This window comes from Sitophilus oryzae, unplaced genomic scaffold (genome assembly GCF_002938485.1).
Source record: "Sitophilus oryzae breed Bouriz unplaced genomic scaffold, Soryzae_2.0 scaffold_1169_pilon_pilon, whole genome shotgun sequence".
Lineage (NCBI taxonomy): Eukaryota > Metazoa > Arthropoda > Insecta > Coleoptera > Curculionidae > Sitophilus > Sitophilus oryzae.
The window spans coordinates 311,676-335,347 of NW_022145803.1; the positions used below are offsets into that span (position 1 = coordinate 311,676).

The 23,672-nt window shown below is 33.8% G+C and overlaps 1 protein-coding gene across 3 annotated transcripts; it reads left to right on the plus strand.

Annotated features, from left to right (window-relative positions):
* The first annotated feature begins 23 nt into the window (after positions 1-23).
* Positions 24-22,609, plus strand: LOC115888858 (homeotic protein spalt-major-like). 3 transcript variants are annotated; one of them, XM_030908726.1, is made up of 8 exons: positions 24-2,861; positions 4,587-4,878; positions 5,202-5,335; positions 10,822-10,971; positions 12,753-13,119; positions 15,650-15,801; positions 18,850-19,023; positions 20,655-22,609. In XM_030908726.1, the coding sequence occupies exons 1-8, from the start codon at positions 81-83 to the stop codon at positions 20,970-20,972; spliced, it is 4,368 nt and encodes a 1,455-aa protein (XP_030764586.1). In that variant the 5' UTR covers positions 24-80; the 3' UTR covers positions 20,973-22,609. The 3 variants fall into 3 exon arrangements, with proteins under 3 accessions (XP_030764586.1, XP_030764594.1, XP_030764601.1); XM_030908734.1 differs by lacking the exon at positions 10,822-10,971 and having other exon boundaries at positions 20,655-20,972; XM_030908741.1 differs by lacking the exon at positions 15,650-15,801 and having other exon boundaries at positions 20,655-20,788.
* The last annotated feature ends 1,063 nt before the right edge of the window (positions 22,610-23,672 follow it).

Sequence of the window (23,672 nt, forward strand, 5' to 3'; positions counted from 1 at the left end):
ACTTGGTTTTGTTCGCAGATGGCCTCGCCGCAGCGGCAGCGACGACCGGTGCCGAAGACCTCGCCGTACCCGAGGTGCTGATGTGTCAGCGTTGCCAAGAACAGTTCACCGAGCTGCGGGAGTACCTGACGCACAAAGGCGAGTGCGACAAGAAGGCCATCAAGCACGACGATCCCGCGCATTCCGACCCCGAGGACATGGTAGTGTCGGGGGACGAGGAAGACGAAGACGATACTGGAGGCAAGAGGTTGGAGAGGATGCGAAGGCACAGACAGGACGCCGCCAACAATAACAGCGTGGACGAGAGCTCGCCGGAGGAAAATCGAATCAATTTTCCGTTTCCCTTACCCATGGCTCCCGGTCACGTCACTTTAGAAGCCCTACAAAACACCAAAGTCGCCGTAGCCCAGTTCGCTGCCACGGCGATGGCGAACAACCCCGACAACGAAGTAGCTTTCCAAGAACTAGCCGTCTTGCAATCGACATTGTTCACTCTACAACACCAGCAAGTTCTCCAGCTTCAACTAATCAACCAGCTCCAACACCAGCTTCAAATAGACAGGAGCAAAGAAGACGAACAGAATGATGGATCTTCACCACCTTCAGAAAACGAGAACGAACCTGAAAATTCTCCCGTTCGATCACCTGTTCACTCTCCACCACCAAAAACAATCTCCAGAGAACCGTCTCCAGCGTGTACAACACCTGCACCCATAAGTCAACCCGTCATTATGGCAGAACCCCAACCGGAAGCCAACATAAACACACCCAGCATACCTTCACAAATTCAACCTCCAATGTGTTCGATATCCTCATCACTCGCATCGACTATAATCACACACAGCAACGATATCCCCTTACACGAAGAACCGAATACTCTGGAAATGCTCCAGAAACGAGCTCAGGAAGTGTTGGATAACGCCAGTCAAGGACTGTTAGCTACGAACTTAGCTGACGAGCTGGCTTTTAGGAAGAGCAAAGGATCAATGTCTCCCTACGACTCAAAGGGACGAAATGAACCGTTCTTTAAGCATCGTTGTCGGTATTGTGGTAAAGTGTTCGGTTCGGATTCGGCTTTACAGATACATATTCGTTCTCATACGGGAGAGAGACCTTATAAGTGTAACGTGTGCGGTAGCAGATTTACCACGAAGGGTAACTTGAAAGTACATTTCCAAAGACACAGTGCGAAGTTTCCACATATCAAAATGAACCCGAATCCTGTGCCGGAGCACCTGGATAAATATCATCCTCCACTCTTAGCCCAGTTAGGACAACAATCACTCTCACCGGGAGGACCACCACATCCGCCTCATCTAAGCTTTCCTCCAGGAAGTCATCCGTTTCCTCCCACGAGTTTACCCCTGTATCGACCTCCCGTGCCTCCTCCACCGGAACTAATCAACAGTCGATTACAGCCTTCACCTCACACGCCTCCTCACAGACTGTTTCCACCTCATCCGTTGTTTATCAAGAGGGAAGAACAGGAAGCACCGGCAGATTTGAGAAAACCACAACGATCTCCTTCTCCAGTTCGGGAGAACATGGCTTGTAAAAGTGAACCAGAGTGTGAAGAACCCAAACAAGATAACGAGGAACCTCGGAAAGAGGAAATGTCGAATATGACACCGAAACAAGAACCTAACGATCAGGAACACGATCATGAGAATGAACCTGAACGGTATGGTTCTCCCAATACATATGATGATTGTAGTAATCAGAGCAAGTTTAGTAATGAAGAAGAACAAAGGAGTCCGGATAATCATTCAGAAATCATGCAAGATGAGCCGGAGAATCTCTCTAATCGCTCTAACTCTATCACAGCTCCTCTGAGTATATCAACTGGTCAACGGATGCCAGCTACTTTTTCTCTGGGTCATACCAGTTCACCTCCTAGCAGCACCTCGTCAGGAAGTTTAGGACATTTTCCAACTACTCCCATTCCAGATATAACGAAAGACCCAGCAATATACACGAACTTGTTACCACGACCTGGTAGCAACGACAACTCGTGGGAAAGCCTAATTGAAATTACAAAGACCTCAGAAACCAGCAAGCTCCAACAGTTGGTGGACAACATAGAGCATAAACTTTCAGATCCGAACCAGTGTGTAATATGTCATCGGGTGTTATCGTGCAAGAGTGCTCTCCAGATGCATTACAGGACTCACACAGGAGAGAGGCCGTTTAAGTGTAAGATTTGCGGAAGGGCTTTTACCACGAAGGGTAACTTGAAGACTCACATGGGAGTGCATAGAGCGAAACCTCCGATGAGGGTGTTGCATCAATGTCCGGTGTGTCATAAAAAGTTCACGAACGCTTTAGTTTTACAGCAACATATCCGCCTGCATACTGGCGAACCCACTGATCTCACTCCTGAGCAAATTCAGGCAGCGGAAGTTAAGGACTTTCCGTCTCCTGGAGGATTTCCTGGACTACCTGGTTCGATTCATCCGTTTCTTGAACCTGGGTTTTCGGTACCGGGTCTGTCTCCGTTAGGAAATGCTGGATTGTTTGGGATGAAGTTTGATAAAGACGGTAGATCGGAGCACGAGAGTATGGATGATGATGACGATGATGATGATGACATGAGTACGAACACGGATAATCAAATTATGCCTCAGTTTTCTTCTTCGCCTTCTGGATTGAATCATCCGATTAATCCCAGTACTTCTATGTCATCGCAGTTCAATAATAGTGATCTACATTGTTCTACGGAAGATTTGAGTTCAGCGAGAGTGATGATGTCCCCTCCCAATATGCAGAATGGGGAGAAGTCTCCAAATCGGTCAGTGACCAGCCCTGAAAGTGCTGAAATGCAGTCTCCGCAGAATAATAGGATGACTGCCACACCCGTCCAGGTGAGTAAACTTGAATGTTTATTTTTAAATTTAAATTATTTTGCGCGTCCTTGATTCTATTTTTGGGTTATCTGGTCAGTGGTGTCCAAACTTTAATTTATATATTTGCTGGAAAATTTATTTTATTTAAAATTTAATCTTTTTTATTTTTAAAGTTTAATTAAAAATGTATTTAATAAATATTTTTTGTGTCATCATTAACAGATTTTAATATTCTTATTAAAACCAAATACTCTAAAATCAATTATCTAGTGTTTCTTCTGCATATTAAAAATTATATTCTAATAATTGTTTTAACCGGTATTTTTTGTTTTTAACTTGGTTTGCTCTTTTTAAAAATATATTTTATGAGATTATATAATTCTCCATATTAGATTTTCTATTTGCTTTCACTTACCTAATATTTTAAAACAAATTGCAAGGAAATGTAATTCCACATTTTAAAAATATTTTTATAGATACAGTATGTACCGGATTGTCTGTACAAGAGAAAACACTTTTTTATTATGAACTTTTTGAGAAAAATGTAGTCTTTATAAAAGTTTTTGCTTGTTCTGAAATGGCTAATCCTATTTATACATTTTTAAATTTTCATATCGTCTTAGAGAAAAATTAAAAAATATGAAAGTATACTCGAATTTTACCAAAGTGTTAAAAATTAAAAAAAGTCGCATTTCTATGGTAATGCCATTTTTACATTTTCATTCTTTGATAAAAAATGATAATTATTAATTTGGATTAAAGTCATACTTTTCTGCTCTTTTACTATGTTAAAGAAGCACAAGATTTATTTAGTTCATTGCTACGAAAAAATTGATTATAAATTTTATGCTTCCTTAACATTTTAAAACGGCAAAAATATGACGTTAATCTATATTAATAATATCAATCTATTACTTTAATAAAAAAGTAAATCTGGGACATAATGTATACTAAATAAATTATCTTATTTTAGTATGATTAATTATGAAAAAGACACTATGATAAAATACTGCTATAATATTATACAGATCTGGTCATCAAAACTGCGTGGTCTGGATTTTAACGTGTAAGACAGTGATGTATACAGCTTGAATGAAATATCACATGTATTAAAAAGAGATAAAAATTAGGTCGATACATTTCTTCTATGCATGCGGTATTGGCGGATTTTGCATCAAAATTCAAACCGCACAAGTAGGTGTTTACGAAAAAGGTTGCATCTAGGGTTGGAATTTTATTTTTTACAATTAAGTTACTCATGTTACCATAGCTGTGATAGATTCTTAAACAACTGTCTTACAGAAATGAGCATTATTGAATAACTTAGATATATTATCTTCGTTTATTATTTTTTGTTTCTCGTACGAACCGGCAACTCTGTATGATGCTTTTTATTTTGTTTCTCTGTCTGTCAACTGGTCGTATATAGTTATCTCTGTCGTATGCATTAAAATATACAGCAACGGAAATAAAGTGACCAGGGTTAGTATATAGCAGTATAGATTTTTATCTAAACAAAAATATAGTTAGATATTTTTCAAGAACTTTTAATACAGGTTACTACCATAAATTAACGATTAAAAATATACTAAAAAACATGAAATTTTAACCGAATTATTAGTAATTTTCACGAAAACAACGCAATTTTCAAAGAAACTTAAAATAACTCTTGTTCCATACTTATCCAAAATTAATTTAACTCACTGTATGTATAAATGAAATAAACTAACTGTTCATTTATAGATTCCTAGGCCACCTTCCTCACAACAAGCCAGTAGTCCAACGCTGTCCGAGTGCAACTCAATGGGAGCGTTGGACCTCACGCCCAAACAGAACCAAAATCAAAATCAGCCAGTCGCGAGTCCAAGTCCTGGACCTCCACCATCTTTGTTCTCGGCCTTTGGACTTCTTCCTCCGGTTACCCAGAACGCCACACCGCTCATGACCTCGGCATTATCCTCATTGACGTCATCGGTGTTGACGTCCACGTCATTCAGTCCTCTGAGGTTAGCTGTGGGACCTGGAGCAAGTCTAGGTAAGAAGAAGATTTATTTAAATCTATTAAATCTTGAACTGCCTGAAGATTTATTTAAGATTATTAAGGCCATCTTCATGTCTTAATTTGTTAAAACTAAAAAATAGCTTTCGGTTTTACTAAATTAAGATCTTAGTTTCTGATCATTAGGTTTTAAGACGTCATTTTCAGAAATATATATGCCTAACTCTTAAAACGTCTTCCAAAAATAATCTCTTTTTTAATTTGTCAAAAGATTAACTGGGATAAGTAACATTGCAGCCAATATATCAAGCTTAAATTTTCTCGTTATTTGTGTTGACATTTGTGTTGTGTATTTTCAGGACGTGGTAACACCACCTGTAGCCTTTGCTTCAAGACGTTTGCGTGCAATTCAGCTTTGGAGATACATTACAGGAGTCACACGAAAGAACGGCCATTTAAATGTACCGTGTGTGATAGAGGTTTCTCCACAAAGGTCAGTACTCAAATTTACTTGATATTTTGCGTAGTGAAATATTTAGAAAAAGAAACATGACAGTTTAATTAAAGAAAAAATACTTCATATTCATTCAAACATATTTTTCGTCAAAGTTAAAAATGTTTTAATCGGTCTTTTATAACAAGTTCTGGGTGGTATAAACTCTATATTATTTTGTTTTAATAGTAGGATATTTCAACAACTTTACTGATCTTAAAATTCTTCCTAGCTAATTCATCATTATGGAACGCCAAAGAAACAAATATATCTGTTCTAAATTAAGAAAACAAAATATGTTAGATACCTAGAAGTAGGGATAAGCGATACTGTGATTTTGGTTTATTGGACAGTGTTAAATTTAATATCAGTGATTCTATAGCGTGACTTGGATATACTAATGCAGCTAGTACTTCGAAAGTGTTAGTTGATACAAGTTAGGTTTAGACGTAAGCAGAAACATACTTTTTAGTTGGGTCCCACAGAAAAACGAATTATTTAGTTCTTCCAAAAGTATAAAACAATTATTGAATTATAATACAAAAAAACTTAATAGTACTTTTGCCAATCTTATTTATTTCATCATAGCCTTAAGGCGAATTTTGGTATCTGACGTTAAGGCTTAAAGGTTAGGCCACTAACTGGACCAGAACCGTTCTGCTTTCCAGGTGGTAACCAACTCAAGGCGGAACACAAGAACTTGGAAGATTCCATCCGCAACCTGGAATGGAAATCTTGCAACGGTCTAAGACACTCGAAGAAGTTTCTGAGGGCTTATGATCAAAAAAAATCACAGATCTTCCTGGGTTTAAGTAAGAACAATCTTCGGATTGTCACGGGGTTTTTAACAGGACACTGTCTCCTCAATGAACACCTCAGTATATTGAAACTAAGAAGAAACGACGAATGCAGATTCTGTGGGGAAGATGGGGAAACACCAGTACACCTCATCACTGAGTGCGCCGAGACGACAACCATTCGTGCCATGAATTTTGGTACGACTGATAATGGAGATGGAGAACTACCCTCTATAAAACCGTCCTAGATACTGGCTTTTGTCAAAGCCCTGGGACTGTATAATGAGTTATGACTCAAGAAAGGGGGACACAATGGATCTGTAAGGTCGCAGTGATTAACCCCCCTCCCACTCATTCTAAATTCTAAAAAATTCTAAGGCTTAAACCTAGCAAAATTCTCAATTGCTCATATATTACGCAACAAAGTTATTATCTCTTGAGACAAGTGATGGTTATACACAAGGAAGACATATGTCTCCAAGAATATCTAAGGAATAGTTTTGCAGTACAAGGTGTACTAAATTTGGTGGTAGCCATTTGGATCTCGGAAAAAGATAAGAAGGAGGTCCAATTATGACAAAGTTTCATGACCTAGAAAATGCTGGTTTGAAAGTAAAAATGTTAGTACTTGCAAAGCTGTTCGATAACAGATGTCGGAATGCACAAGACAGTTGAAGAACTGGTCGTCAGGCAAAAATCAATTAAAAAGGAGATCGGCACAGTAAACGGGTCATGGGGAGATGATAAATGTATGGAAGGAAAGGATACGGAACGGAAGGGAAAAGGAACGGATAGTGTGCATTGTCCTATTCATTTACATGATATATAATATTTTATTTAAACGGAAGGGAGCTGATATGGAATGTATAGTGGGAATCAACCTTTATTCTTCACGTAAGAGAAAAAACCGAAATAGAATAAGATTTTCTTTTAATGGCAAAAAACAGAATTCTTTTTATGACATGTATATTGGATTTACACTCAAATGAAATGCTACTAAAAAACGAGACATGTATTTTCTCTGTCCTGTTCCTGATGACGATCTCTACAAAAAACCGACGACAAAGACATAAAAAACGATGACACTTTGAAAAATACATTTTAACACAAAAATACGTATACGTACGGATCTCCATCAAAAATAGACCACTTAGACATACGGCATAACTTTATGGCTGGCAGAGGGCCAAAACGGCAGTCTCCCGATCTCTATTGTGTTGAATAAATTTAGAATAATGTTTCGATCGTGTCATATTTATAAGTCGCTGATAAAGAATGTAGAGGATTAGATTTGTCAGCGGTAGAATTTAACGTCTTTTCGATTTTTTTTTGTTCGGAGAAAAATGGACGATGAAAATCAATAGATTTGTATTCTTTTTTGGTGTAAAGAGTGTAGAAAATCATAGTTTAAAATGTTTTATATTAGATTTTTTATTTATTTAAATAGCATTTGATAATTTTGTCACTATTGATTTTGTATATTGTCTTAAGAGTCTATTACGCTGTACTGTCCGGGTCGCTCTCAGGGGTCGGGTAAAGCGGGTGTGTGGCCGAAGAAGATATATATTATATATCAGAAATCTACCTAAGGCTTAGCCCGATCCTGTCGTGTTAAGCCACACCCAAAATTCAAACACACGTGCTTGGATTAAGGCTTGATTAAGGCTTGCAGAGCTTCAGCATTTGCCATAAAATCGCCAGCAATTTGTTAAAAAACTATATAAATTATATATCACTGTAATCACAAAACTTCAATCTATATCCGTATTGTAACGGAATTTTAAATTATGTCTTTATTTTCGTGAAAATTTACTCCAAACATAAGGAATATTTTGTTGATGTTTCACCATTAAAATCTTAAAAACAAAGAAGTTGTCTAAAAATGTGCTATAATCCAAATATAGTATAATCCTATATCTTTAATTTCCTTCTTCATTTGTGTAAAGATACCTAGCCAGTTTTACATAAAACGTTAAATGCTGAACTCTACTAGCGGCACGTTGTTCAATACTTAAGGAATGCACAATTTCAGAGAAAAACATTAGGCCAAAACAGACCCTTCCCAAATTCAATCTTCAATAATCTTATTTTATTAAAAATTAAAAACCCTGTCTACTAAAATTTATTCTCTTTAAATATTGCATCATTTTTGTAGTTCGTGAAATCAGAAGTCTCAATCCGACGCTGGATTATATGTGCACACGAGGCAGCGGAATACATCTAGTTTCATCAGTCGGGAAGCAAAATGTGCGGGATTAGAAGGTTTGACCAATTATAGATGTAATATTCCAATGAGCAGAGAACAAACCGATCAAACGACATGGTAGAAATCAATCTGATGAAAGATGACAGAACGCATGATATTGGCACAAACAACTGCGTACAAACAATTATTGTACAACTTATTCTACATAGAATTTAGTAATGTCTCAGCTTCGATCATATGAATTAGTAAAATGCATATGGTGGCTAAAATAGAGGAAAAGGGATCAAACGATCAAAATTAAAGATCATCTATAGATAGATCGTCTCTATAGATAATAGAGTATATAATACAGGACCGAAGATCAATTTCCAAGCACAAAATAAATTGACACAACCGAACAATATAAGAGCATTCTTGTATGTGAAATAACTTAAGTGTCCATTTCACTAATCCGAAAAAGTAGCAAAATAAGCGTTCGGCATTTAACGTTTTTAAATGAAGAAGGAAAGAAGGAAATTAAACATAAATGATTATACTATATTCTATATAGTATTGTAGCACATTTTTAGACAACTTCTTTATTTTTAAGATTTTGATGGTCAAACATCAACAAAATATTCCTTATGTTTGGACTAAATTTTCACGAAAATAAAGACATAATTTAAAATTCCGTTACAATACGGATATAGATTGAAGTTTTGTGATTACAGTGATATATAATTTATATGGTTTTGTAATAAATTGCTCGCTATTTTATGGCAAATGCTGAAGCTCCCCAAACCTTAATCAAGCATTAATCAAAGCACGTGTGTTTGGTATTTTAGGTGTGGCTTAACACGACAGGATCTGATTGAAGTGTTGTGAGGCCTTAGGCAGATTTCTGAAATATAATACATATTTCCTTCGGCCACACACCCGCTTTACCCGACCTCCGAGAGCGACCCGAACAGTAAGCGTAATGGACTCTTAAGACTTCATTGACACTTCCGTGGCATTCACTCTTTACCAAAACGGAACGATTCACAACAAAGATAGAACGAAATCGGCAAGGCGCTCTAAATGAATCAGCACGTTGCAAATCTCGTTTGTAATTATTACGGCAGAAAGGTATGCCGCTAATTTTCGCCCTGCACTATTTCGGTCCGCCGAGATGGATGAATAATAAACGCGTTCGAAAATAGGCGCACAAAGTTCGCGAAAGCTGTACCAGGAATCTCTGCCATTCGCGAACGGAGTGCGTCGTTTTTTTCGATCGAAATCGCATAGAACGCCGCAATAAATATCGAATAAATGAGCGAGTACCGACGAAAATAGACGAAGGCAGCGCCTCTGGCGGCATCCGTCTGCATTTTTTTAGTACGTTACTGTGTTTTGCACATTCTTATGAGGAAATTTCACATATTTAGGAAGAGCGTATCGAAATGAAAGCACTTTTATTTACTGCTTAAAAAGAACTGTATTTTTAAAGAAAAGATCTTAAAGAGCTTAAGGTTTCTGCTGCTTAGTCCGATGATATTGATATTGAATTTATATAAAATTACCCTCCTCTACCTGCAATATGTAGCAGCATACATATTTTATTTTTACTATACAAATTTTAAGTCTATATACGATGAATATTTTTTGAAATAGAATTAAAGGACAAATTATGAGTTTTAACTTTTATTCAGAACCTCGCAATTAGTGGAATAAATTAGTGGTTTCAATTACTCTTTAAACTTTTTGTTTAAAAAACACAATTAAAATTAATAGAATATCCTATCAACAGCTTGCGTTAGTCAGTTGTATCTATAGAGAAAGCCTAATATTTAGCTTTTAAAACAATCAACTTTTGATTTCTAATCAGAATTTCTCTTGACGGAAGGTAATCAAAGGCAAAAATGACATTTCTCGCAAATTTTGAAGTAAAATTAGTGGAAAAGTTAAAAGTTTGATAACTTTTTGTACTAACTGGTCTACCACTAATTTTAACGTTCTGAATGCTTAAATTGAAATTAAAGAAACAAACTTCTACGCGAATTGAAACCACTAATTTATTCCACTAATTGCGAGGTTCTGAATGAAGCTTTATTCTCACGAAGATGCATTAAATTTGGGGATCCACGTGCACATGTGAACCAACTAAAGAACATCCTGCTTATTCTTTGTACCTTTCTTTTTATGAACAGATATATTTGCCTTATCTTGGTGTTTTAGTGAATATATTGAAAAATTACTTTTCATGTTCTTTTTTTATTCAAACTAAATATATATTTCTACACTGCAAATATTCAACGATTTCTTATAATTATTGTAGATACTTTACAACCTTAACTTGAATAGATCACCTACTAACACATAACAATTACATTCTTTTATTTCGATTGTTAATATTTTTAACATATTTTTCCATAAAAAAACTGACCCATTTCATCCATCATTCGTTTCTCGCTCTCTCACTCTATCTATTCAAGTGTGATTTTGATTGTGACCTGTCATTTTAGGATAGTTGCGAGTGCGACAAAAAGAGGCGTATCCAGGAGGATGCGAAGCCCTGGAGCGCTCGATTCAGAAAACCTCCACCTCGCTCCATCCCTACAGAATTCCCTTTACCGATGAGTCCGGGATACGCCTCCTCCTGGATGCTCCTGGCGGTAAGCCGCGCCACTCGCTTCTCTAGAGATAGCAAAAGGGTATTCCGTCCACCGTTTGGGTTGGACAACTTGTATAGTCGTTGTTAGCTTGCTTTTTCTATTTAGCATTATCAGATCTAAATATTGCGGTAAGAGATTTGTTGCCATTATCATTTTTTTAAATATTTTTTTTTATTAAAATTGGAGATCTGTCATTATTAGCTTGCTTTTCTTATTTAGCATTATCAGTTCTAAAGAATGCGTTAAGAGATTTATTACCGTTGTCAGTTTTTTAAATATTTTTGATTAAAATTGGAGATATCTCATTATTAGATTGCTCTTCTTATTATGCGTCTCCAAATGTAATTAATGCATTAAGATATTTATCACCGTTATCATATTTTAAATATTTTTTTTATTAAAATTGGAAATATCTCATTATTAGATTGTTCTTCTTACTAAGCATCTCCAAATGCAATCTATGCTCTAAGAGATTTACCACCGTTATCATTTTTTGACATATTTTTGATTTAAATTGGAGATATTCATTATTAGATTGCTCTTCTTATTAAGTATCTCCAGATACAATAAATGCATTAAGAAATTTATTACCGTTTTCATTTTTTTAAATATTTTTGACTTAAATTGGAGATATCTTATTATTAGACTGCTTGTCCTATTAAGCATCTCCAGATGCAATGAATGCTTTAGAAGTTTTTTCACCATTATCATTTTAAAAATATTTTTGATTAAAATTGGAGATTTAAGTGGTTATTCAAAATATTCATATTTCGGATCTATAGATATAACTAATGCTTTAAATTTTTTATTACCGTTTTCATTATTTCAGATTTTTATAATAAAAATGCATAAACTGTATAGTATAAACTGTACAAAGTTGCTCTTCATATTCTGTAACTTCAAATACATCCAGTGTATTAGAGATTTGTCACCATTATCATTTTTAAGAAATTTTGATTAAATATTTCTAATTTCCTATTCTATGTATTTATGAATAATGTTCTTACATGACATTTTTAAATATAAAGACATTTTTTCTTCAACTTTTTTGGGACAATGTTTTGAATTTCAAATTAAAACATTAAATCATATAAAACTAACTTTTTTCTTTTTCTTTAATTAATATATAAAAACGATAAAAAGTAGATTTAAAATAATATTTTTCTTTATACAAAAGAACAATTAAGGCTTTATTATAAATGTTACGTTCTTTTTAATGGATTCATAAAAAATAAATGACATATTAGCAACTCAATATCTTTTTCAATGCCTATAACTTTTAGGCTTTACTACATCACGCTAAATTAATTTTCTTTACTTGCCACAGGTTTTTTCTGTCCTTCGTAAAAAGAATTAAAGAATTTTATGTCTAATCGATATACCTTCAGAACATATTACAACAAAGACAAACAACATTAATGTTTTACATGACTTAATAGCGCAATAAATATAAATTTCAAAGGAATAGAATATTTGTAGCCAGTACCTAGAAAATACGGGTAGCGGTATTATTGAATTTCCTTTGTAATTATTGTGATTTAATCGTTACTCATAAAGATGTATTATTGTTTCCTGTTTTTTCCATTCATTTATTTACAGACATCTCGTTGGTTCATCTAAGATCGTAAACTTTATAGTAAATCTAACAATTTTGACCTTGGGGTACATTAATTAACCACAAAATGGTAAATTAAATAGCGACTATACAATCGAGAATATCTTTTGCTACTCTAGACTTCATTCAGTCCCATTCTAACATTACCAACGTGTTTTTCTTACAGGGCAACATGAAACAGCACATGCTGACGCATAAAATCAGAGACATGCCACAGCACATGTTCGAAAATAAGACTCCTTCACTAAGCGGTGACGATTCAACACCTCTGCCACCGAATTTACCTCTGAGAGAACATTCAAATGATAGCGAACAACAACAAATGCAACAACAACAAGTCCAACAACAACAGCAGCAACAGCAGCAGATGCAACAGCAGCAACAGCAACCGCCTCAACAGATTCAAATGCCTCCTGTTTCGCAGCCGCATATGCCCCATCATCATCAAGGGCCGCAACAGGATCAGAAGGATCAGGCTCAGATCAAGAGGGAACCGACAGAGACGGAGTTGCCTTTACCTAAAAGACCACCAAGTGAGTTGAGTTTATTTTTAAGTTTGTCAGGATTGATAAAAATTATTCTGCTTTTTCTTGCAAAATATTTAGCAGAATAATAGTTTTTTGAGTTGTTCCTTTTTTTTGTTAATGTCTGTTCCTTACGAATCATTTACTAAATATAGAATATTTTAACATAAGAGATTTGAAACACCTTGTGGATTATAAAAAAAAATACTTATTAGGATATTGCAGCCATTCTTTTTGTGTACTAAGAATATAAGTTTTAATTCAAGCGAAATATTACAACTAAATATATTACAAACTTATTTCATCACGATTTAATAAATAATGTTTGCATTAATTTTAATAACAATTTATTTGACGTATAAATAAATGATGTGTCGCTATATATAAAGGAGAATTGACACAATATTTACGACTAAAATATTTGTTTATGGTTTTCGTGTGCTGGCAGTGTCAGAATGTTTTGTCAGTGCCAAGAGATTTATTAAAAAATTAATACCAGCCATTGTTCTGATGGATTCGTAAAATATTTGTGGTCCAAAACGTTTATTTTTACATCGTTCTTGTCTAATAAAAACTGTCAATAGATATTTTAAATTTGTATTTTTTTTTATTTTGGAAGGTAGACTACATAATTATTTTACTGCGATATTGATTAGTCTCTTTTTTATTTTGTTTTATATAAATGATAATGCCAAGGAACATTTAATTTTAGAATAAAAACCATCTATTTTCTTATAAAATTACTGTTATTTGTAATTAACTGCATCTATTGTTCTAAATTTTTTTTTATTGATATAATCGATATCGCTCAGCAAGGATACATGTTTCTAAACTGTTTTTTTTTGTTCATTGTCTAGTTCTTTTAAAACTTGAAAAAATTAAAGCATACATCCTTGGTACAAATAAAGAAAGATTGCAATATCCTCATCAGTATTTTTTTTATTATATATACTTTCTTTTAACTTTTATTTATTTTGTTTAGTCATGATTTATAGTAACCTGGTAAGCTTATTTTTTTAACTATTAAAGTATGCTGTTTTAAAATTTAAAACAGATTTTTAAAATAAAGTTGTATTATGTTAAGATATTCTATTTATGATTCGTATATGATTTATCAGGAACATGGTTTAACAAAAAATATCTTCAAATTCAGAATTTAGCTTATATCTTAGGATAAATTGATACATATATAGGAGTGTCAGGGATAGTGTTTGAGGATTTTCATAAAAGCAGAAAAACTGTTAAATAACTCGATTTGCTCTGAGAATATTTAGGTAGGAATTACGTAAACAGGAGTTAAATAACATTATTAATAAATAAAATAAAATATAATATTTAGAAAAAAGTTAACAGAATAGAACATTATTCATATGCCAATCAAATACTAACTTGTGAAAGGTTATATTTTAATTTTTGCGGTAAGTTTGATAAAACATGCATTTTATAAATTATTTTATAGCGCAGAGTTTTTGTCTTACTTTGATTAAAAGAGTGTCACAACGTCTAAACACAGATTAAAAAAAACACGTAAAGACGATGATAAAACTTAAAAATGACCAGAAAACAAAAACTCTAAGATCTTGTAAATTAACAGAGATGATATCAAAATCTATTTTGAAAGCCGATATTTTTTTATTGATACAGAAAAAAATAAACATTACACCTACACTAATAGAAAAAAATAGCCGATCGTTAATATTTTTTTTTTAATAAATATAAAAGTGATAATCTAGCATTTTTTTATTTACATCTGTTCTATATATCTTGGGTACCTTTGCTTTGTACAGTAAGGTTTATTATTTATCTGAATTAATACATATCATCATTTGTATAAATCATTTCGCTCACAAAAAAACTTAAAAACTAAACCCTTAGATTAGAATACAAAAAAAGATACAGCACGATATCACATTATGACATTATTATTATGTAATTTATTCTACAGCGCGTGTTTCATAAAACATGTGCCATCTCGTAGGGAGATTGATTTCTCATGTAAAAATAAGATTTATTTCTTATTTCCACATATGTCCGATTCTGCTTTGTTTCGTTGCTACAGGAGGTTAAAGTTTTTATTTGTTTTTTATCGTTATTTGTCTCTTTATTTCGTTTTACTATAATTTTCTTCTAAGTGCTTTTAACGATTCGAATGAAATTTTGAGAGTAAAAGTTATAAGCTATAAGTGTTACATATTTTAGAATTAAAAAAGTGTTGGACATATTCACCAGGGACATGCATATGGGTTATCACTGGAACATTTTTCTAGAAAAAAACTGTGCGCCACTGACTAATGTCATTAAAAATGAAAAATTAGTATTAGCTACGAAACAAAGCAGAATCTCCCCACGAGAGGTGGCATATGTTTTTTGAAACACTCTGTATAATAAATACCTATTATCTTGCGGTCGGTGGTTTTAAACCAGGTCTGCTGTATCTTTTCCGTATTATCTAATCTAAGACCAAACGAGTGTCTCGCTTGCACTAACTCGAGCTAGGTTGTGGGCTAAGCTAACCTTCGTGTGGTGTGTGTGTTTGCAGGCTTGCAATCCAACAAGCACCTGTGCCCGGTGTGCAATAAGAACTTCTCGTCCAGCTCGGCGCTGCAGATCCACATGCGGACGCACACGGGGGACAAGCCCTTCCGGTGCACGGTGTGCCAGAAGGCGTTCACCACCAAGGGCAACTTGAAGGTACGTATACGGTGGGCTTTAGCTTACTAATGCAACACTAACATCTCTTATTCATATTCATTTTTTGGAAGAACTTGTGTTATAATTAGGTGTTTTCTATTCTTCTTCGATTTAAGTACTGTTACAAAGAAAGAAACATGTTCTGTAAGATAACTTCTAAGTGATGAGTAGACATGTAGATATGTAAAAGAGATGACATGTAGCTATTTATTTCAAAAATTAAATTCATATAATAATGGCTACAGACTTTTCAATTTGTTACTTTTTTACTATACATGTTCCTATACCGAAAATAAATCGTTTTTAAGTTATTTAAGATTTAGCTTTAAAGCGTATATTTTTCTTGATTTTAACAAGTAGTACAGTGGTTTCCAACCTGTGGGGCGCTTGCAAGGGGGGTTTGGTTTGGTTTGGTAGCTGATGTAGCTATTATTTTGTGAAATAGCTAAATCATTTTCGAATACAAACCAAAAAAGTCGAATGGGTGTCAAAGAAATGAATCAGCAATATATTATTTTTTTGTATCTTTGTAAGATTTGTTTTTATTACATTTAAAATTATTATTTCTTATAGTAAATAATTATTTTTTTATGTATATTTTTATATAACGTTGTATATTATTTTGTAGCCCATTAAATCTATACTAATATATAAAATCCTTAAGTGACTGATATACTGATTAATCACGATCCTGCTCAAACCACTCAATGAAAGAAGCTCAATTTTAGCATACAGGTTGATTCTAGGGTGTAGAGGTTCGATAAGAAGGGATTTTTCGAAATTCCAGTTCCAAGAGTGAAACCACCCCTCAAATATTACAATATTTTTTATTTAAAAAACGGTCAAGTTTCCGAAAAAACGCTTAAACACGTATATTTTATTTAGTTTTTTTACATATTTTAAGATTTTTTAAAAATGTATACAGGGTGTTTCGAAAAATCTGGTCATTGATTAATCACGATCCTGCTTAAAGCGTTTGACGTAAAAAGCTGATTTTTGGAAAACAGATCGACTTTAGGGTGTAGAGGTTCGACAAGAAGGGATTTTTTCGAAACTCGGATTCTAAGGGGGTGAAACTATCCCTCAAATATTAAAATATTTTTTATTTAAAAACCGGTGAGTTTTTCGAAAAAACCTATATTTTATTTTGTTGTTTTACATATTATAAGATTTTTTAAAAATTTATACAGGGTTTTTCATAAAATATGACCATTGAGTAATCACGATTCTGCTTAAACTGCTTGACGTTTAAAGCTGAAAGCTGATTTTTGGAAAACGGATCGACTTTAGGGTGTAGAGGTTCGATAAGGAGGGGTTTCTCGAATCTCAAATTCCAAGAGGGTGAAAACGCCCCTCAAATATTACAATATTTGTTATTTAAAAAACGGTTAGTCTTTCGGGAAAACGCTTGGACAAGCATAATTTATTTGTTTTTTTAACATATTTTGAAATTTTTTAAAAAATCATACAGGGTGTTCCAAAAAGTTGGGTAATTTCTTAACCACGATTCTGCTTAAACTGCTTGACGTAAAAAGCTTATTTTTGGCAAACGGATTTTTAGAAAGTCAAATTCCAACGAGATGAAACTACCCCTCAAATATTACCGTTATATAATAATATCGCCATATTGTTTTTTCGCATACATAAATTTTATCCAGTCTGTATGTTAAAGGAAATTCTTGCTTTGCTTTATCATCACCATTACAAATGATTAATTCGACGCGAATGAAGTCGCTGGTACACGCTAGTAAATTATAATATCAGTTGAGTATTTATGAAATTAGATTATTAGAAAAATTAAAGGGGCGCAACAATTTTTCTTTTTTTTGGGGCGCAGGTACAAAAAGGTTGGAAACCACTGAAGTGGCCTATGACTTTAAACGTCAAGTGATTCAAAAAGCAGTATGTTATCGATCATCATTTCCAAGCTAACTTTGCGCTGTTTTTTTTTTTATCATACGGTTTATTATTAATAATATCAACTATTAGATATCATTAAAGAGCGAAAAAGTGGATATATTTTTATAAATACCCTTTTTAAACTCTTAAACAGTATTTATAATACAGGAAATTCAGACAATTTGTTTTTTGACAGATGGAAATAAATTGTTTGACTGTTTCACAGATGTCAAAGGAAGCTAGATGATAAAATCAAGAAAAGTATACGTTTTCAAACTAAATCTTAAATAACTTAAAAACGATTTATTTTAGGTACAGGAACATGTATAGTTAAAAAATAACGAACTGAAAAGTCTTTTAACTAGTGAAATAAAATAAGTAGGTTTCCATTTGAAAATGATTTATGAGAATTTTTTAATCGCTATGAATATATGACATTTGAACAATTTAATTTTTGAAAAAGAGAGCCACATATCTTCTCTTTATGTCACAGTGGCTGTGGTAATCACTAAAATTGACTTTTAGGTTATACAAATTTTTTTGAGAGGTAGTTTTTTTCGTCCAAAAATATAAAATATTTTTTTTTCTCAAAAACGGTTAATGTTAGGTATAGAGTGTTTAATATCAATATTCATAGAATTTTGCAGATAATTTAAGCATGTAATAAAAAATGGGGGCACCCGTTTAAAATAAAAAAGTTTCTGCCAACTTCCGGTATTTCCGGAAGTGCCGCCATATTAGAAATATTTTAATCGATAGATCTCGTTGTAAAACAATGATGTACAAAAAATCTCCAAACTAGATATTGTAGTTCTGCAGAAACTTCTAATGCACGCTCAGACTGGGACACCCTATATATATGTATATAAGATAGATTAACCACAGGCGTTGATTTGTTTTGAACCAACATATACAAGGAAAATGTAAACAATCCATTTGTACATTTTCAATTTGATTTGACCACGGATTTCATATTATATTTTTTTATAACTTTTTTCGCGGTTTGGTAAAAATATTGACATGAATTATTTTCTGATTACCTTATACCTACAGTTGGGTGTAATTTTCCAAAGTTTTGTATGTTTCGCAATAGATAATATACGATTTCCGATAGCTTAAGGGTTAATTTGGTTAATTTTGCTGTTGCAGGTTCACATGGGTACGCATATGTGGAGCAACGGAGCCTCGCGCAGAGGGCGGCGCATGTCCCTCGACCTGCCGCCCATCCCCATGACGCCCAAGGATTCAGAATTTCTCCAGCGGAGGCCAGACCTCTTCTACCCGTACCTCCCGGCACCATTCCTTAACGGCATGCAACAAAAGGTAACTATTTCACAAAAGAATACATTAAAGTAGTTAAATTCGTCAAATCTAACTAGTTCTACAGCTAAGTTTGGAATCAAATCAATCAAATTCGTAGTATATACAGGGTCTTGCAACAAAAAAAACGCAACGGAGAAATTTTTGGTCAAATTTAAAGTGTTAGATTTTTGTTATTTTTAGCCCTATTTTTATGAACTTTTTATTAAAGTGTATATATTTATATCAACTTTTATCCGTAAACTAAGTTTTTTATAAACTTTAATATTTGGCATAATGTACAGGATTAATCAAGAGGTTGTTCTTTTACCCTAACTTTAAAACACCCTGTGCAATAATTTCGTGTGAAAATTTTCCTAAAATATAATTTTACGGTCACAACCATGACTTCTGAGCATTTTGTTTTTTGATTCATGTCAATACATGCTTTGGTTAGTTTTTAAAAGCGAAATGAACTCACGATCACGATCAATTTGCAATTTTTTCAATTATCATTACTTTTTGATGTAATTTTTTATTATGACGAGATGGTTTTGGTGACCATTAACGTCTTAACGTCACATTACGCTACATTGGATACTCTATACTAAATTAAAAAAAACGTTAAAGACTAACGATACAGTCCTGGTTTTAATAAAAATTCGTAACGATAACAGAACTAACGATATTAAAGGAAACATCTGTAATACTCAAGTATATAAACAGAAACAAATGTAAAAAATACCCTAATACTTTGTATTGCCTCCCTTGGTTTGGTTTGGTTTGGTTTGATTGCTGCATGTATACGTCCATTCATACTGTCATTGAGGCTGCATATATCATATTGCGTTATGCTTTCCCATTCTTCTTTAAGAACCAAGCGAAGTTCATTTAATGAAGCTGCTGGTACCGCTTCGCGACCTCTAAACCTCCTGCCAAGCATTGCCTCGTTTAACCCTGTATAATATGCCGAATACTAAAAGTTTACAAAACACTGAGTTTACGAATTAAAGTTGATACCGTATGATCGAATAAAAACGGCGTCAGCGATGGCTATGAAATGAACATCGATGACATTTCCCATATAAATTTACATATAAAATGACAGCGCTTTTAATTTCATAGCCATCGCTGATGCCGTTTTTATTCGATCATACGGTATAATTATATACAGCTTGGTAAAAAACTCATGAAAATAGAGCTAAAAATATATAACAAAAATATAACACTTTAAATTTGACCAAAAATTTCTTTGTTACTTTTCTTTTTGCATCTGAGTGTAATTTATTAAATATATTTGATTTTAGCACTGCACAGTTGCTACTAAAATTCTGAAATAGAGAAATATTTAATTCTTTTATCTTTAATTCAAACTTATACTGAATTTGAAAAAAAAACAAATCAAAAACATTGGACGTCTATTTACGTTCATTTTTTAATATCCCGTTTATATAAGTTAGTAAGTTGAAAAATCTCCAATTTTCGACAATCCTTCCAAAGTGTATGAAAATAATCACAAATAAAAATATAATCGCCATCTAGCCACCGATATTCAAACACTAATATCACAGAAATCTAACCCATCCCAATCGACTTCTTAATTTCTCCACTCAAACAACACAGAAAACTACAATATTTTTTCTGTTTCTTTCCAGCTGAACGAGATGTCCTCAGTGGGCCCGCCACCTCACCCCCCGAACGGCCTCGCGCCATCTCCCAAGTTTGGCGGCGGCCTGCTCGGCTTCGGCTACCCTCCGCCAGAGGTCGTCGGCCGTCCCTCCTCTCAGCACGCACCACCATCGCCTGAACGTGCCCCCGATCGGCCGCCGAGCGAACCCGAAGCGCGGGCGCTCGTTCCGCCACCCTCCGCAGCGGCGCTGTGGGACTTGCACTTCGACCGGAAGGCGGCCGAGGCTGCCCCGAGGGATGAATTGGTCATGGCCGCCGCGTCCAGGGAAGGACTGGCCGCTTGAAGTGGTCCTGGGAAATTCGGAGAACGTGTTCGATGATATGGGATATGAGCGCGACGGACCTGTTCCTATTATTCGGCTAGTCTTAATACGGCAAGGAGTTTTTTTTTCTGGCTTTTTATTAAAGTTATACTCAGTAGTTTTTTCTTCAAACGTCCTTTTTATGGACAGGGTGTCCTATTTTGAATAAAATACGATTTCTCTGTTATTAGTGAAGATATTGGGATCCTGTAAACAAAATTTGCATAGCCTTTTTCGCTTCTGTGCTACAGGATATTTTTGAAAGTGTTGCAGTTTGGCACACACCCCACGTATCTCCGATATTCTGAAAGGATGTCGAAAATGTGAAAAGCTATTATGAAAGATATGATGAAAAAAATGTTTCTAGTAGAACTTATTTCGTGTACCTAATACACAGTGATTAAGCTTGACCGAGATATTTTAGGAAACAAAAATAAATTAATTATAAATATACACAGGGTGAGTATGAAATAAGTGCAAATATTTTTAGGGGTATGGAAACTTTGTTTACAGTAACTTCCATTTGACAAAAAGTAGGATAGGTTTGTGTAGACCGCATCAACCTATTTTCACTAATAACGGAGATACTGTATGATTTCAACTAAAATGGGATACCCTGTACAAACTTAAAAAAATTGGCAATTCTTCTGCAAACTTACGGCTTTGTTAAGCATAATATAAACGAGAAAAAGGCTTCTGAAAGATTGGTTTGGTTGCCATTTAAATGCAAGGGCGGTGCCACTGTACAAAAAAACTTTGTTTTTTAGATTTCTATTTCAGTGAAAAAATACCCAGACAGGTATAGACGTTATTCAACTTACTAACAATTTTACTACGAAGTTAAGTTTTTTCGACGTTTGAAGAGAAAAAAATAGGTTTTATTTGGAGTAAAACAATCTTCTAGCAATCCTGAATCTCATATTGTCGTAAGTTATATAAATATACAGACTTACATACTAAAATGAATGTTTACACCAAATAAAATTACTTAATATTTTAGGAGTGTCTTTAAGAGTAAATTGCATTTTTATGGGGTAAAGACTGTTTTTATTTATACCCTGTATAATTATTTACGTCGCACATTCCAGGAGTGAATTCTTAACCAAATTATTTTCAATTATAGATACAACTTAGATATAAAATTTTCACAATTTCTAAAATCATGATACACATTTTGTTATTCATAATAGAAAAAAATACACAAGTATATTGTTAGCAAAGTTTATAACATCTAATGCATCAACTTTTAGTAAGCAATTAACATGTCATTCCCTCAGTGACTTGAAGAAATACAGCTCATTAAAATAATTTATGATAATTATTGGTACAATTTTTAACTCAGATGAATAAATATATAGTATTCTAGTGGTTTATAATGAACTAAAAAATGGTTTTTTTTTATGACGCAAATTTAAAGACTTACTTCAGTAATACGTAATTTATATTTACTTTTTACTAAAGTATTAAAAGCCAGTATTATTTTAATTTGAACCATACTGAAGTAAGTCTTTTAAATGTCTCTCAAAATACCTGTAGATATGTCTTAAAAAAATAGAGAAGCTAAAATTATAAATCTTTATTATATACAGAAAAGACCAGGCTACTAGTAACATAGCAAGTTGCCGGACGAATTTACGTTTACCCGTTTTGCGTTCGTACTCGAGATTCACTGCCGGCTAGTCGGCTGGTCAGGCAGTACGCAGTTGCAGTTGTGCTTGGACGGGTCGGTCGTGACAGACTAGGAATACAACGCGAGGAGTGCCGAGTATTTATTATTTTCATTTTAAGTGTTTACCTTCACTTAAGGTAACATTTAAAATGAAAATACTTAAATATTTATTATTTGAGTGTGTTTAGAAGCCAATACTAAATATAAATAAATTCTCTAAACCCAAAAAAAAAATAAAATATTACTCTAAATAAGAAAAAGTTATAACAAGTGTTCAAAAAGACCATCTTCTTGTGCTAGACAGAAGCCTAGGCGGTCGTAAAATCCCCGTCTGACATTAGCTAACATATTAGGGCTAATAGTTTGGAAAACCTCTCGTATTTTTAAACGAAGCTCATCCAGATTATTAGCCCTATTATGACCATACACTTTGGATTTTACATAACCCCACAAAAATAAGTCATTGGGAGAAAGATCTGGTGATCTAGCGGGCCACAAACCAGTTCCATATCCACTAATTAAACGGTTGGGAAAAGTATTGTTCAAATATTCTTGAACAATACGGGCATTGTGGGCAGGACAACCACCTCAGCAATTTAATTACTTGAAAACGTGGGATTTTGATCCGCGGTAGCACGAAAGAATACTTGCTTTAACTCCTGTTCTTCATTAATCAACACATCAGGCTTTTTGTGTTTTTGTGGGAACACGCACCCATGTGTTTCAAAATTATTAATAAATCTTGATACAGTAGGTAAAGATGGAATTGGCCTGTTTACAAAAGTTTGTGGAAAAATTGTTTGTATATTCCGATAAGACCTATTTTGGAAATACCATTTTACAATTTGAATTTTCTCAAGAACTTCGTAAACATCCATTATTTTACTTAAAAAATAAATTTTACACGAGAACTGTCGCGAGAATCTATGTATTCGTTTTGGCTATTAAAACACGAATAAAAACAAATTCTGAAACATTCTTATCACATATCTACCTATTTTTATTTTATCGCA